Genomic DNA, 17,002 nt, shown 5'->3' with positions numbered 1-17,002 from the left:
AGTCGGTCGATTCGCAATCTCTATAGTTCTCTTTCCTGTCTGAGGTAGTCAAAGCATGATATTCAGGGTTTTGAGAGAGGTCATCGTTGGTGCATCAGTTGGTGTTTCAATGGAAAAGGGTTAGCTTGCGATTAGTAAACAAAAATTCATCAGATCCCATCCCAGTGTTTCTTTAATTAGAATATGATGGGTTCTCGTGTTGTCGGTACGAAAAAGAAAAAGGTCGCATGGCGGCACCTCATGGTTATGAATGCTACCCAAGGGGCCAGCCAGGCTGTGATGTCATAAGCGTTAGAGTAAACATATCGTGAATAATCCAACTAAGCTGTTGCTAGAATGAGTTTGGGAAGTTCAGTTTGAAGATGCTTCATAATGATTTGATATGAAGTCAATTCATGTACGATCGAGATCTGAGAGACTGATTACTTCAGAAAAGCATTGAACATTGTCATCAGGTTTGCTTAGATGGGCATGATTAATTCAGACCAACCCGCAGCTCCAACTCCCATCCCGAGCCTAAGCCCAAGGTAAGGTAAGCTTGGGTTGCACGGGCACGCTAGCCTGCAAATGACAACGCTGTAGATGGGGGATGCATCCACCATGGGCATGACATGACCATGGCCTCACTGGGCTGAGAGGTAACGGTCTCTCCGGGGAATCGGGAGGGGGGGGATTTGCAGTGTGACCCGGCATTTCGGACACATGAGATGTGATTGATGGATGGATTTGATCTTAGGTAGGTACCTACCTCCTCACAGACTTAAAGCAGCACAGCATGTACTTACTGATTGAGCAGTCAATCAATCCGGGCCTTGTATCTCTCTCCACTAGTGGGTTTCAAGGGTTAATCATGCCTCTTGAGGAAGCCATCTCTGCAGCCGTCGTCTGGAGGTTTATTAGTTAGGGCTGTAGTTGAATCATTGATCAATATCGTGTAAGTAAGTAGGCACCTAGTTCAAACTCTCCGTCCACCAGGCATGTGCTGTTCATATTCCTGGTTGCTTCGTGGATTTTGGCTCCTGTGTCTTTCCCTTTCAGGTTACTTGCGACATTACCTACACCTTATTTGAAATCATCCCTGAGCTGGCAGGCCTTGAGGTTGTGCCCCCGCTCTTTCCGCTGTCTGCTTTCTTCTTTAGTTAGGCCCCGTTACCCATTTGTCCAATTTCCAATATTTACCTTATCCTTTCAAATCAACATCTTCAGCCTTCTTCTCACAGCCTTGGGCCCCATCACCATCGCCCCCGGTCAGCGGCTGACTAACCGATTAGACGTCATCCTTGATTTGGTCCCTGTCAATCTTGACCTTGCACCTGGCACCCGGCGCCCATCTACCGGGTTCGCCATCTAGAGTGCTGTATGTACAACACGGCAAAGCGTACAGCGTGCAGTTACTTACCGCCCGCTGTGCTGCGCATTTGCTGTGGTCTCTCTGCAGTGCGTATCTGCAACCACCCCTCGGCCTATTCTGGCCCCAGGCCTGGAAGCATCAAGAGACCCATCGACATCTAATCAACTCTGTGGCCCGGGGGGGCATCATTTTCTATTCGTACTGAGACTCGACGTCAAATAGCCCTCGTTCCCGGCCTCAATGCCTCGGTTCTCCTCTTCTCTCTCCTTACCATCAGTCTCATTATCAATATCAAACAACAGTCTCAACTTCAAGACCTTGCATCAAGCTCAACAACAAGTACACATACACTCACATTTATAACTACATCTTGCTCCTACTCACGGTATACGCCCATCAAATCACTCTGTCTAGGTAGTTCATATTCTTCCATTACCTCCTTGCTGTCTGACATAATAAAAGCGTAGTCAGCATAAGTCCTTTTTTAAACTTACACCCATCACAAACTACCTCATCCAAGTACAAGCCCACCTTACGGGCTACATATCAGCCACCACGGATCCCAGAAGAAGAGCCATTATGTCTCGCTCCGTGTCATCTTCACGGGGCTCTGAGTCTCCAATGGAGCCTGAACGTGCGCACAGAGCCTGTGAAAAGTGTACTCGTACCAAAAAGAAATGTGATAAAGCATTGCCTGCTTGTTCTCGCTGTACGAGGTGTGTAACTGCCCTTACAACTTGATCTTCCGATCCCCTTTGACTGACTCGCCAGGCTTGCAACTACGTGCTCCTATGATTTTATCTACACGGCCCCAACAACCGCTGTTGTGGAACCTGGATATCTTGCAGGATCTACACCCAAAGAAGCATATGGGCAGGGTATATTCGACCCTGCTTTTGATGTTTCCAGCTCGATGATAATGGCGTTGTTGTCATCACGCAACATCCCTTGGCGCGAGGCAACCGAACGCTACTTTGAGACGATGAATCCCTGGTTCTCTGTAATCCATCCGGAACTCTTTGCCATCCGCACGGACAACATAGGCTCCGGCTCCAATGCCGATCAAGGACCCCGCGATCCTGCTGTTGCCCTCCTGATTGTTTGCATGCAGCTCGTCTCTCAGTACGATGATGAAGCTGCTGCCGCGAGCACCAGCGTCAATGAGGGTAAGGACATGATCGAGATGCCAGCCTACAGGGCCGCCAAACGAGTCCTGAGCGTCTTACGTGGTCTTTCTGCTCCTAGCATTGAACTTGTCCAATGTTCCATCCTGCTGGCACTCTTTGAGTTTGGTCACGGTGATGTAATGCGTGCCTATGTGAGTATTGGAGATGCCAACACCATGGCCATGGTCTTGCGCATCGGCCCTGGAAAGTATATCGAAGCTGAGCGAGAAGCCAATATTCCTTATGAGGAGGAAGAACGTCGCTGTGTCTACTGGAGTCTTTTCGTTCTCGATCGTCTCATTCATGTCGATTGTTCTCTCATCCATATGCCTCTTCAAGTGCCATCGCCAGCCGCCGATGATCTACTGCCGACAAGCAATCTTATTTGGCACAATCAGAATCAATCGCCTACGCGTTCTGTTCAGCGGCACCCTGCGAGCGTGGCGCCTTCGGTACCTCTGGGACCATTTCAAAGAAACTGTCAATGTGCAATGCTCTATACAAGAGCCTATTCTCCTAAACCCCAAGGGAACCCCGATGCCTTGTTAGAGGAGTATGTCGAGCTTGATATTGCAACACGCGCCCTCGTCGAGGCCATGATCATGCAGACTTCTCGTTGGGGGGATTTCTACGAGTGTTTCGCGACTTGTACATGGTAAGATGGACCCTGGGACAGGAAGCGCAGCCAAATCATGTCTCGTTGCTAGTCCTTGAAAACCGAACTGACAACTGACTTAGCCTCCTTCTATTCCTTTACTGTCGCCAGCTTCGTGCCGCCAACACCATATCTGCTGCAGGACCCTTTTCCCCAACCGCCGATGACATCGCCCCTAAAGCCATCGCCGGTCTTAATTTCACAATTCGTATCATCGCCGACACTACGACCGACTTGAACGACCAACTCGCGCACCGCCCTCACCTCCTCGCTCCCTGCTCCCCTGTCACGCCATACTCGGCATACCACTGCCTCATGGTCTTGAGCCACCTCGAGCATCTAATCCCTGAAGCTGACACAAGATTTCACAACATATTTGCGTCACTGCACTTTTTTGCTAAGAGATGGGGAGTCGCTGGTAAGTTCTTAGGCTACTGGCAAAACGCGCCGTTTAGGATCGAGCCATGGAGCGGAAACGACATAGTGGAACGACATCTGACTCTATACAGGACAACTTGTCAACAAGGTTGAACTGTTTCTAGCGGACGCTGACGAGACACAATGGTGCTTCATGGACGAATGAGGCTACCACGACGAAAGCTATCTATACGCTCCACGTTTATCAACCCACCATGCCATCCAACCCAAACGACGATATATTGTGTATTAACTAGGACGAATTGGAAGGCCTCTTGGGTAATATTGACAGATTTTTGAGCTCTTACAACACAGCTCCATAAAACGACACATTGCTTCATTGGCTTTGCAACTACCGCGAGGTTTTAACTATTTCTATTTGTTTACAATCGAAGATAAATGCGTATACCAAAGCATATACACGAGCACAATACACGCTACCTTCAGCTAGACGGCCGGCTTCTCAGTCTATCGGCGTGGAAAGCAAAATGCCCAAGCATTGCTCCTGTATCAATGAAAACGCTCAACAAATAACACAATCCATCCAAATAAATCGCTCACATGCAAACATAAGGCGTCTCAATTGTGGCTCAGTCTTTTTGAGATCATGAAGGTTCGATGGATTCAGGATAACCTTTACGCATTATGGGGAGTTTCCAACGACCAAAATCAGCAGCATGCCATTGAGGATACATGACGCAACGAAGGTAGTCCAAACCGCCAGTAGATGTGGAAATGACAGTCGGTCGTGCCGGTATAGCGTCATACCGAGCGCACTGCAGGCGGTGAACAAGCTCGCAACTACGCCAACAGTAACGCCCGCGTCAACTTCAGCTCTGAGCTTGTGTCGACCGGTAGAGATAAGCGTGCCGGCGACGAGGAGAAGCAGGAAAGACACGGCAAAAGAACTAACCGTACCCCAAAACAGGGTCTTCTCACGGTACAAATGTGCCTGCTGTTGATTTAGGCTAGGAAGGGCATAGTGGGTGGCGTATCCGGTCGAGGGGAAGCCATCTGAACTAGCATATCCTGCTTCCTCATCAGACTCGCTGCTGTTGAAGGTCGTGCTCGAGTATTGGTAAGGTGAATGATTGGCACCAAGTAAAGACTGGCGCTCCCGAGGGTTGTTGTGCTTGAACCAACCCCTTGCCTTCTTCATGGGTGCTTTGAGGATATTCTGCAGGTAGTCGAATCCCGGAAAACTAGTGCTTTCATCTGGGTTTATATAAATAGCATATCCATCATCATCGGCTGCACATTCACTTCCATCGTCATATTCGTTCCAGTATTTAGCAGGTTCCTCCATCTGTGGTGGAGGCAAGAATTCGAAAGTAGGTTGAGGGCGGCTGGTGAGGTGACGATTTGTCGAGTTGAGAGACCCTGAAAGAGATTGACGTCGGTAGGACTGAGCTGGGGATTCTGGTGAGCTAGGTTCGCTCAATGCGGGAGCGGCGGCGTTGAGTGTGCATGTGATGTCGTCATAACGTTGTTGTAAGGAGGAAAAGTCACGGCGAGTGAAACTTTTGGGATCGGAGAGGATGGTCTCATAGAGACGGATACCGAGGGTTGTAGAACCAGTCCATTTCTGTAGATGAGTGACCAGTCAGTACGTTCATCCAGAAATCAAATTCACACCAAGCAGTCATGATGACGCACCTTATATTTTTTGGTGATCTTGCGGAAGGCGACAGTTTGAGCCTTGACGAAGCGCTCGAGGGATTGAATGTCACTACCACAACGGACCAATTCACGCTCGTACTTGGTGAATCGTCTGTGGTGCTTGATGGCAGAATCACCGGCTAGCGGTTCCTGGTTCTTTGACGCCCAACGATTGATATTCTTGGCAAGGTATTCTATGGAGGTGTTAGATTTGGTATGTGGTCGCGTGCCACTCAAGACGTGGCGCAGAACTGCAAGTCCATGACATACCTAATCGGCGCGCAATCTCATCTGCTTTGCTTGAAACAAACAACTGCAGTCTTTCATGCTGACGACCAAGCTCCATGTATAAGCCATCCTCGAATCGAGAGAGAGCCTCATCTTTTTGCCCGGGAATGGCCATAGCCGTGGCCTGGTCGCGCGTCGTGTGCATCTTGATCTCATGTTTAATGGAATTGTAGTCGAGGTTATCTACATGAAGAAGCAATTGGTCAGTATACTGCACTTATTTCGACAGAGGGCATTGGAACTTACGAAGACTCCATTCTGGAACAGACTCTCTTTCGAGATGGTCGCCAAACTTCATGTCTGGTCAATAATAACAAAATTCGGCAATCAAGGAAATGGACGTCAACTAAAACGACAGGGAGAGAAAAGAAGAAGAAAAAGAGCGGACGATTGATATCACCTATCCTCAAACTCGCCCTGCTACCTATCTCTTCCTTATACGCAGGTGAGGCCTCTGAGCACAGATGCGAGCCGTCGAGCAAGGATCGAATCGAATCAAGTCGAATTGAGTTAAGTTGAGTTGGTGGGAGAAGCGAGCGGAAGATGCTGCTCAACGCCGAACTGAAAACTTCAATTGAGGAAGGTGGATCTTGATATCTTTATACCTACAGAGCAGAATGGTTTGTAAGTCAAATGCGCAATCCAAGACAATCACGATATTTGGTCCTCAAGTGAAACAGTGTAGCTCGTTGGTCTGTGAGAGACGGGAGAATGTAAGGAACGAAGATGTCGATTGGGAAGCAGAAAATGACGTACCCAAATATGACTCTGAGCAGTAGGTAATAATGTACTAAATAAGGTACCTAGGTATGAGGCACACCCTGTTTGGCTCGAGACACAGCCCGCTTGGAGATCCAATTTAAAGATTAAAGCTTGTTGTGGTAGGACGGGCAATGGGTCTTTAACGCCCAAGGAGTAATTGGGTGGGGCCGAGACAGCGACCTAAGGTTTTCTGCGGGCGTTGGCGCTGCGATGGTTGCGCGAAAGGAACTTCGCAGAAGAGAACCTCGCGAGTAGCTGCGATTGTCTCTTGAAAGAAGGACCAAGACGAAAGAGTCGGGCTATACCGGGCTCCTTACCAGATGTTGCTGTCTCAAAGTCTCTGACTGGTGGCTGGCGTAGATGGTGTACGAATGGACGGACAGTAGCCTCGAACTTAATCCGTTGACAAGGATAGTCCCTCGTACTGAGATAAGAGTCTCAGCAGTTTGGATAGACAAAATGTCAAGATTCACCACAATCAACAAGCAAGCCGACGGCAACGACCAAAACAGAAATGTTTGTTGGCTAGTATTGTCTCGGGGATAGACACGGTCTCTTGGTAAATCTCGCTTTATCAGACAGCACAATTCCAAGCAGCCTGATGCCAGTCAGAAGAAACCCACCGTCTTTTTTCGTGAGATTCGTTGGTTTGATGATTGACGTTGAGTTGAAAAGAGCAAACAAGCGAGTGAGCGATCTGGAGAGTTCTTATAAGCGAACAGGCTACAAGAAAATTGACGGCGAGGCGTGGGAAACTTTGCAAGTTTATATCTTTCAATCAGCCATTCGCTCTTTCTTCACCCTTGTACCGCCTCTTACCACTCCTGTCGAGTCCATCCACTCACCTCGTGCTTCGCATGCATCGGTAACACCCACCCGGACAAGATCCTGGACTTGGCGTGATCCATCCATCGTACAGAGCATAGCGGAGCGTCCAGTAGCGCAAGGAAGAGCAATCTGCAGCGTAACAGTGCTATACATAGTGGACACCGCAGCAAGTTACAGTACGTGCTGCAGCGATCCAGAGCGACAACGCCCCTGTTGACCTGACGGGTGGGGCGGTGGGTTCACAGGTGCTGGAGAGGAAGGGGGAGTGGAGGGACTCGGGAGGGGCCAAAAGGATCAAGGGTCCCCTTCCAGACGTTATGTGTCGTTTCGGCATCGTAGCGGAACGATTGAAACCGGATGCTTGATAGGACGGAATGCAGGTATCGTTGCCATGATCTGGACCTTTTGGCAATAATCTGCAGGGAACTCATCATACCTCGGCTTAACAAGCCCAAAGGACACTGGAAGAAACACTGAGGGGTAAAGATAACAACAATTAGGTGCGATAACGAACAATAGCAAAACATGTCTGATTCTCGCGAGGGTGCATTGATCACGATGCATTCTACTACGTAGTGTACAGTGTCGTTACTGAGGAGAACTTTATTCTGACTTGCTAGCGGCCAAGTTAAACTGCGAAGTCGGGCGATGTGCAGAGGTCTCGGCTCTTGTCCTTCGGCATATCAGAAATTGAGTTCGGGTAGAAGAAACTTGGAAAACGTCACGGCTGCGGGAAGACTGGCATACAGGACGTACTTGATCACCTTTTGAGCTACAGACACATAACAATCCATTCCCTTGCTTCACATGTGAATTGCAACAGGTATCTCTGTCTCTGCGATCAAGCATGAGGCCATAGCTACTACTGTGTAAAATGTTCAGACTTATGCATGTCTTCTTGTACAGCTACCTCAAGGATCTGTGTCAGCATCGACATTCTTGCGCACTGTGCCACCTTATCTTCTCAGCAAGTTCAAATGTTGAAAGCCCAGCACTGTAGCCAGGTATTATTGCATCCGGCTAAGTTTGGGTTGATAAGTACAGTTTCCTTCAGTGAAATTCGAATTAAACATCCATACCTCAGATACCTCTGAACCTTAGCCCTACTATGCCGGTCTACCTTGAGCTTTACTCTAGGCAAGGGTCTGTAGCAGCTCAGTGAATCAAGTTCCTCCCATTGCGTACCATAACTTACAAATTGGCAGGGCATCGATGAGAACATAACAATGGCTAAGTTACCTGGATGGGACACTCTTTACGCCCTTCTCTTCTCATCTATGTAATCCGGATGTATCTTGATCCACGAACACGGCTTGTCAAGTCGCCGCCGCACGCTGTGTAACCCCTCGGGCGAGTCGAGGCCCGATAGCCAGTCATTTATAATTAATTATTTATGATATTCTTGTGCAGAATCAATGAGTTGCCGACACAACTGTCTGTACTGTGCCGTACGGGTATCAGCCGCAGCCGCAGCCGCAGTCACCCTTTTTTCTTAACCGGGTCAGAACCACACCTAGAGGCATAGACGGGTACCTGAGAGTACCTACACCGTATTGAGGTATTACTAGGTAGGTAGGTAAGGTACCTACCTAAGTACCTACCGACTTTTACGTGATGATGTTGCCAGCGCCGAGAATTCCAAGCAGGATAACGGCAAGCAGATTGCAGGAATCATGACACTGTGATAACTAAAGGCAGTGCAGTGCAGAACAGCCGAGACCATAGTATTCGTCAACGATTCTCAGTGATGCCACTTTCACTACCACCGGTGTGGTATTGAGTTGGAGGGCATGCAAGACATCTCTGATCCTCATGGCATTACCTCAGCGTCGGTAGCAACCAGTCGATCGTTACTGGTCACGCGAGAACTTAAAAAGAACAAATGCCTTCGAGGCGGCTCAAAGACCCAGCTCCCAGTTTAGCAGCCAGCAGTTAGCCTCGACTCGAAAGCTTATTCCAGTGCCTGTGCTGTTGGAAAGCATCTATGCAGTTCTATGTTCGTTCTAACCCTTGACCTGTCCTGCCTTCTCTTCTGCATTGTCGTCTTAGCTTGGCTTCGCTTCGCTTCCGCGGCTCGTGGAAAGTTGGCTCGGTCCAGCTTTTCCCTGTCTGTTGATGCCAGACAAGGAGTCTAGACAGAACCCATGCATTACGGATATACGCATCCTTGTCTTGGTCAAGATTAAGTTCCACCGAGGGAATGATGAGGGCACGCCACTGTCCATGCGAAAAACGATCCATAATATGACAATCATCGTGCAGGTCTTAGGGCTTGGATGATTTCATATGGGATGCAACATTAATTCAGTAAGGCATTGGCTTACAGTAAACCGGCCTGACTGATGTGCAACTTCTACAGCTTCTTTGTTGTTCTTCAGCTCTTTGTTGTTCTTCAGCCCTGGAGTTTGTTCCGTCATAGTGCTTCGCTTAGACAGCATTAGCGCAATGGTTCCTCCATTCTCCAGGCCAGCAAGGACCATGTGCTGCCACTACTGGCTCTGTCGTGTCGACAATAAAGCTTGGCAGGTCCCTCCGAATGGCAGAACGCCTATGAGACATGGGGATGACAATATCCCTGCCAAAACTCTTGACTTTTCTTTGGCTGCTGGGGTAAATAAATAATCGCTCCAGAATTCCCCTCACGCTTTCACTCGGAGAGGCTTGGCTTTTTAAGCCGCCGTTCCACTGGAGAAAACTTCTCCACCACAAAGGATCAAAAAAGCCCATACAACCTAAAAGTCAATTCTATTAGCAACACTCATCAGAAACAAGCACAATTCAATTGCTGGCACAGAGATAACGTACTTAGTGGTCTGAATGCATATCTTGTCGTGCCGTAGGGCACAGCGAAGCCAGCTTCTTATCTCGAATATACTGCTTTGGATAAGAAGAATTGCAAACAGACATGCAGCTGGGAATGACACTGTGGCCCTGCGATGATACAGACGAGGACGATTGCCTCCAGAGATCGATGCGGATCGCTTTCGAATTCATCCGCCCAAAATACCCAAGAGTCTGTCGCTAGTTCAACAATAATTGCCACATCATCCACCCAGCGTCCCATCCTAATTTGAACATACATGAATGTCCAGCTGGTACCTACAATAGGTACAGCAGAAGACGTTAGTCTTGCGCTCTATTCCTTGAGGCTCAAAGACTGTAAGCTAAAACAAACACCCTTGAATCCACTTGGGCGTTCCACCTCAGCCCAAGGACTTAACCTTCTCAGACCAACGATATATTAGCTTCAGACGGTTAAAAAAAAATCCATCCCAAGGAACTGCTATCACTTCGGCGTAATGGGGCGATGTCGGCCCAAAAAGAGCATCAGACCCGACCAGAGGGGGAAGAGGCACGAATCGTCAGTTCTGCATCTATGGGCTAGTGAACCTCCTGCATAGGGTGTCATGTTGTCAAAAAAAATCTACAACATGCTATTGGTCGAGTCGCATGCAGTCGTTGAAGCCTCTACGTAAATCTTGTGCACATCTGCCAAATTGGGATCTCGGTCTGGCCAGATGCATTTCGTTACACTAGTCCCATTAATATGCCCAAGTGCTGCAACTTCGTCTAAAGACTCTTGGTATCGAAAGCGGGCATCTGTTGGATCGCCTTGTGGGCTACATGCCTCGTTCTGCCTCCAAGCCTACTGGCGATAAACGTGATCCCGTTACATCGCAGACCCTGACTCTGCCCCAGTTCAGATTTGAAAGTGAGGAGTGAAAGGCTGGCTTGCCACTCCACCGACTAAGGTAGCCTGCTGGTCGATTTACGAAGACTCTGTAGTCTGTACAAAGGTCCCCCTACCTTGTCGTTGATGAATTAAGCCTCCAGGGATATGCGGCCACATTCATCCATGTATCTATCCACAACCCGTTCTGCCGCCTTAGCGATGGGCCGTGCGCGCATGAGATGCATTGCACCGCATCGCAGAGTTTACGAGGATGCAATTCGCAGTCCAAAAACAGTAATAGGTCACGCCCGCATTTGCAAAATCAGTTCTCATATCCCCTCGAGGCCGGATAGGACGGCATGTTGTGCTACGTTTTAATCAACAATTGCGTTGTTCAATGTTGTTTTCATGTGAGTGTTACGTTCTAGATTTTTCCTGACTTGGTGGGCATGTGGCCGCTGGATTTCTCACCAGGCCAACCTGATTCAGGTTTCAGATGACCATCCTCCTATTATGACTCAAGAGGTCCTGTTATGACAATTACCTGTGCTACGTAGTAGCTCAACAATGGCACCTTTCTGCTAATTCATCAAAGAAAATCGTTGCGGCATATTTCTCAGGACTGAAAAAGGACCTGTGTTTGTTGGTTTTGGTTTAGTTTTTACGCAAATCAGACTTGAAATACCTTGCTAGGTATCCAGCTACCTGTTGTTCACTAGAAACCTGAGATAGTTCTGTTGTACCGCTTTGGCTTGTATCAGCTTACAAGGGTCAGGCTGGACTTGACAAGCACATGAATAAACAGGAGACCCACGATGCAGCGTGGTATTGCATGCATGAGTTTGTTATTACTGAACTTTTGCCCGGCTGCCAATGATGGGAAAGATGTCCAGTAACTATTTGCCCCATGGGTCAAACAAGAGCCCCGTTTGATGTCAAATATCTGAATCAATGGACATATCAAGCTTATCTAACGGCAAAACACCCCCGGAGAAATATATATAAGGCCAGTCGACATGGAGTTCTCGCTCAGACCCTAGTTTGAAGCAGGACGGGGAAGGGGCCCTTTTCATGGAGCTGAGCATGTGACCTGTCAACCTGAATCCTTCCTGTGGTATATTGGTTGATAATTGTCTTGGCGTCTAAGACGTGATTGTTCCTGAAATAGTTCAGTATATGAGGCCAATTTTGCACTATCGAGCTTCTGTGTTGTGCTCAGAATAAGATGGTAACGGCGACTTGGCAGGACTATCATCAACGAAACAAGTCAGGGTGATCTACACAGCCTATGCACTATTATGAATGGCTAATGTGGAAGGTGGCTAGTTCTCTAGGCTCTTATGTTCTTATCTGCAAAGTACTGCTCTGTCACTGGAAGAGGACAACTCTACCGGTCATTATACTCATATTCAATACAAATGCTTGAAGGAAAAGGGTGAAGGACAATTCATCACCATATTGAATGAGATAATCTTGTCAATTGAGGCTGTACTCATGATTAATTTGAGCATATTACCGAAGCCATGTGTTATTCGAAACGATGCGATGCGCCCCAGGGTAGCATTCATCTTCTGGATGTGTTGTATCCCGACTTCCGATTGTCCAGCTTCACAAGACCAAGCAGAAGATACTTGGACAATAGATATCCAGAAGCCTCGGATGAAAGCGGCATGTCCAGGCCAGAGTTTCATTCACGATAGTGTTATATGAGTTGGTAATAACCCGTGAGGCCCCTCAACATTCTTCTGTACAGCTCGTCAGGACTTTGATTACACTTTTAAGCTTCACGAAATTCGGTCACGGTCACACGACCCTGAGAAATAGAGACGTAATCTACAATAGCGGTATAACATTTCACAGCAAAATATGAAAATGTATTTCGTAAACCCATGGTTTGTCTGTGTGTGTGATCTCGTCTATTAAAACGCCCGTTTCCCCAAAAGATGCGCCGTTCAATCATCTGTGATAACTCCTAGTCATAATCGCGAATACGCTGCCATAATGCGTCGGTATCTAACCCAGCCAGTCATGAGTGTAGCCCCGATTGTAAGGAGCCAGAAATGTCGTCCATGCATGTTCTTATATGCATTATCCCTCAAAATCCAAAAGGCTACCAACTTCCAGAACACCCACTATCTCTCCCTTTTCCATCACTGCTACGGCGGCTTCTCGCCCACATGCCATATCTTCGTCGTTCGGTGACAATTGCATGTTCTTCAAGATATCCCGTGCCTGGCGGATAGTAGTCTCCGAGGATAGCGAAAGCATCAAAGCCTTGGACATCAAGACATCTGGAATCTCCTCCAAACTCTTATTCAGGTCATGTCTACCGATCTTTCGTATTGTACCCGGTGATGCAACCCGATCTTGCACTCTGACCCAACCAGTGACTGAATCGAGGCCAGCACGCAATAAGTCAAAACCTAGGCTCTCTTCCTCTGTCTCTGCCGCTACCGGTATATCGCACCAACTGACTGCTATATCTTTAATGATCCGAGGTTGTCGAGCTGCGGCACCGATAGCACCGCCAGGGTGATTCTTTGCAAAGACAACGGCAATGCTGGAATTAATCTCCTTTGCTGCCGTAACTGCAATTGCATCACCAACAGCCAATGCCACAGTCGTCGATGTTGTGGGAGCGGAGACGCCAAATGAGATCTTCTCAGGTTCTGGAATCGGGGCCGGAAGCAGGATGGTATTAGGCCGGTGCTTGATGAATTCGCATGTGTCAGGAGAAGTGTGTGATGTGAGAAGTATAGTTGGGAGTGACTCGTCGATATGAGGCAGCATGATAAGCAGCTCCTGAGTCTTGCCCGAGTACGTGATAAACATGAGGGTATCGTTCGGCCCTATGATACCAAGATCACCATGCAGGGCTTCAGTTGGGTGAAGAAAGACGGCGTGAATGGCGAGACTCTTAAATGTAGCCACAAGCTTCTGTCCAATGTGTCCTGATTTGCCCACGCCGATAACAACTAGTTTACCATTCGCCGCTTGCTGCTTGGTAATAGCCTGGACTGACAAGTTGAAGCCATCACGGGCTACAGGATCGGTTTCGTATAGCCGCGAAAGATTTCTCAAGGCTAATGCCTCTGTATTCAGCACATGAATCCCTTCTCGCAGACGCTGATCCTTGATTGGAGAGTCTCCTCTTAGTTCTCGTTCCAAACTCAATGGGTCGATGGGTTCACAGAAAGTGTCCCCGGGTGGTGATGAGGATGGTGTAGGAGGAGAGGGAGGAGGCATTGCAAGGCATGAAGAAGCTCCAAGCACAACAACTGCACTCGTCTGAACTGGACCATGGCCAGGTTGCGACAGGCCTGCCATATTTCTAAGGCCCTTGAAATGAGTTGATGGTTGAAGGCTTCAACATGAGCTGAGAGTGTTGGGTGCGGAAAAGTCACTCAGAACTGAAAGCGAGGAACTTTTCCTTCACAGTGCAGGGTGCCTCTTTATTGCGACGGTGGCTGCTCGCGGGTGGGTTTGTGAATGTATGTGAAAGATTTCTGATAATATTCCGAGTTTTCTTGTCGCAACTTGAAAACCCTCAAAAGCCTTATCATATGTAGAAAAAGGTCTTTCATAAACAAAGCCCAATAACAAAACTAGTCGAGTGTTTCTTCAGAGATGTATTTGAAGAACAAAACTCGCTTGATGTCGGACAGAGAAGATGGTAAATAATGTTGTAGAAAAAAACCACAACAGTGGGCTGCATATTTATGAATTTGCTCGATCCCCAGCCAGAGTCATGGATAAAGCTTACGTTTCTGAAAGCGAGATCTGGGGAGGATGTGAGCTTGTGTGTGTCTAATTGGTTGTGATCCCCGATTGCGAGCGACTTCAAGAATCCCGATCTAGACATAGTCCCTGGATTGAGTGGATGCGATAGGAGCCCGGCTCTATCCGGAGTACCGAACTATCAATCTCTCATGACAGTTCCTCAGATAGGTACTTCAGATCGAGAAGTCCTGCAAGTGCAAGAAGGCGAGCATTGTTATATTTAGAGTTCGTCGACGTCAGAAAGTCCTGGCTTGTGATGAACGTTCCATCATCGATTCTTGAGCCTCGTTCTATAGAATTGACTGTTTATGGCGCAATAGCCGCTCGGTTCAGGTTCTCTTGTTCGGATTGTTCCTCGGCGGGGGGCGGGGCATCGGGACCCTGTCTAGGGAGGAATCAAAGTCTATGATTCTATGAGGCAGCCATGGGCGAACCAACGGTCGGCTCGGGACCACTTGAAGTGAATGGCGCAAGCGGTGCGATTCAATGCCGTGCTGAGTAAAGCGGTTGACCGTAATTACTTGGCTTTCTCCGCGCACTTGATATGATGCCTCGATTGGCAAGTCACGCAGATCGAGTATTATGACGGGTCCCTGAACAAATGTTATCGAGTTTTGAGACTGTAATGTCGCTGACATCTACATGGACGAGCAAACGAAACAGCTTTGGACCATCCACAAGAAAGGGGGGAAAGGAATATATGAGATCCGCATGGTAAGCTTTAGAGCCCACGGTAAGGCATCTTTGTGTGGTTGATGAAATCTCTAGCGCTGCTTTCCCCAGGGGTCGATCGTTGCTGCTTTTGCCTTATCGTTTGACGGTTATTTATCATCTTATCAATCAAGGCCGTGGGCAAGAGTTGCAGCCCGGATACTGGCATCCAATGCAATCTCAAGTCGATGTGAATGGAGGTGCCTTGACGTAGCTACAGGTTACCTAACCCTGGGCCCTAGAAGTACCTAGTAGGAAAGGCACAATTGCACAAGGTACTGACAATCAAAGCAATTGTTTGACCCGCGTGAAAACTGCAATACGCAATTGTCATACCTTTGAGGATTTGTGCAACCATGTACAGCCTCTCACCGTGACGCCTTGCAAACTTGGCGGATAACTGCACCAAATAGGTCTCTCAGAGTGTCAGACAGCTGAGGGCCCATGTTCCTGCAGTGCTATCTCATGCGGATACTGCCCTTTCTGTAAGACATAGATCCCTTTGAAACATCTTGCATCAAACATCCGCCTGCATGACCAATCATATGTGTCTACTGTCTCAGGGTAGCTCAAACCTGACATAGATTTAGATGTTGTTAATCAGTGTACCCTAAGTGCCGTGTTCATCAACTCCTTGATGGTCCTAGGGCCAAGTTGAGGTGAGTTGGAGAGCCTAGATCCCGGGCAAAGCTGCAACCCTAGATATCTGCCGAAATCAGGACATTTAAGGTTCACGATAGCTTCTTCGAGCCCATCCAAAGACATGTCAAAAGGTTTGGATTTAGGACTGGCCATTGAACAGCAAAGTTCCAACCATAGTGGGACGAAAGTATATGCTGTCTAGACTTCAGGCCCAATCCTGAGGGCCGGGTCGGGATTAATCAAAATGATCATCGCCACGACTAGGGTTCGTGACGGATTCAGATGGATGTCGATTTAAGTTTCAGACGTGTCTGAAACGTGGACTTTTGTGCAGCCGCTGATGAGAAACTTGATGACGATCACCATCCTCTTGCAAGAAAAGACGAGGGGGACTAGGGGGAGTTTGACAATAATTACATACTGTCAGCCCTAGCTCAGCAGCTGCTCACACTAATGTACCTTGCAAGCCAAGATCCCAACGGGTCTGACTGCAAGCCTCAGGGGCGGAAAAACTTGGTAGCACTTTGTCGCCAAACATGTTATAACAGCTACAAAGGAGAAAAAAGACAAAGACCCCCACCTAGCCAACGCTTGGCATGTTCTAAGGCCGCGTAGACAGACGCTATATGACACTATCGGCGGCTACCTGTGTAAACGAAACAATATTCATAAGAAACTATCGAAGTCTGGATTCAGGGCTCATTTTCCCCATCTCTATTCACTGGCTGCTTTCAGATCAAATGTCCATCTACATGTCACAAAAAAGGGGGCCAAACTTTGTCATAACAGTCAATGTTGAAATGTCCGTTTCGGGACATGTAAAAACCATGACTTTCAGCCACGACCTTGACTATTGGCATTGGGGCGACGCCTGGCGCTATGAGCAATCTGCGAAAAATGCCGTTTGGCCGCGTGTTTGAAGCAGAGTTTGAATTCCAAGCCGGGCCGTTGTGCTGCTTGCAGAAGCTTTTGCATAGCTGCGTTCCAAGCACAACGTCCTAGGCACGCAACTTTGGAGCTTTATCGGCAATGGATTGCGGTATTCTATCAAACTCAAACTGTCTGGAATG

The 17,002-nt window shown here is 48.1% G+C and overlaps 3 protein-coding genes across 3 annotated transcripts; 1 reads left to right on the top strand and 2 right to left on the bottom strand.

Moving 5' to 3' along the window:
• Window positions 1-1,930: 1,930 nt before the first annotated feature.
• Window positions 1,931-3,755, top strand: BKA55DRAFT_508071 (uncharacterized protein; the record flags this gene model as incomplete). The annotated part of the gene is made up of 4 exons (XM_046187393.1): window positions 1,931-2,067; window positions 2,123-3,172; window positions 3,256-3,590; window positions 3,682-3,755. 4 exons carry the CDS (start codon window positions 1,931-1,933, stop codon window positions 3,753-3,755), a joined length of 1,596 nt encoding a protein of 531 aa, XP_046051437.1.
• Window positions 3,756-4,232: 477 nt separating this feature from the next.
• Window positions 4,233-5,834, bottom strand: BKA55DRAFT_593080 (uncharacterized protein; the record flags this gene model as incomplete). The annotated part of the gene is made up of 4 exons (XM_046195501.1): window positions 4,233-5,174; window positions 5,246-5,442; window positions 5,519-5,719; window positions 5,783-5,834. 4 exons carry the CDS (start codon window positions 5,832-5,834, stop codon window positions 4,233-4,235), a joined length of 1,392 nt encoding a protein of 463 aa, XP_046051436.1.
• Window positions 5,835-12,771: 6,937 nt separating this feature from the next.
• Window positions 12,772-14,126, bottom strand: BKA55DRAFT_593079 (uncharacterized protein; the record flags this gene model as incomplete). Its single annotated transcript, XM_046195500.1, has 2 exons — window positions 12,772-12,812; window positions 12,977-14,126. 2 exons carry the CDS (start codon window positions 14,124-14,126, stop codon window positions 12,772-12,774), a joined length of 1,191 nt encoding a protein of 396 aa, XP_046051435.1.
• Window positions 14,127-17,002: the final 2,876 nt, after the last annotated feature.

Source organism: Fusarium redolens, assembly GCF_020744475.1.
Source record: "Fusarium redolens strain MPI-CAGE-AT-0023 chromosome Unknown BKA55scaffold_6, whole genome shotgun sequence".
In the NCBI taxonomy this organism is placed as follows: domain Eukaryota; kingdom Fungi; phylum Ascomycota; class Sordariomycetes; order Hypocreales; family Nectriaceae; genus Fusarium; species Fusarium redolens.
Note: the sequence above shows the minus strand (reverse complement) of the source record. Positions and strands in the feature narration are given on the sequence as shown.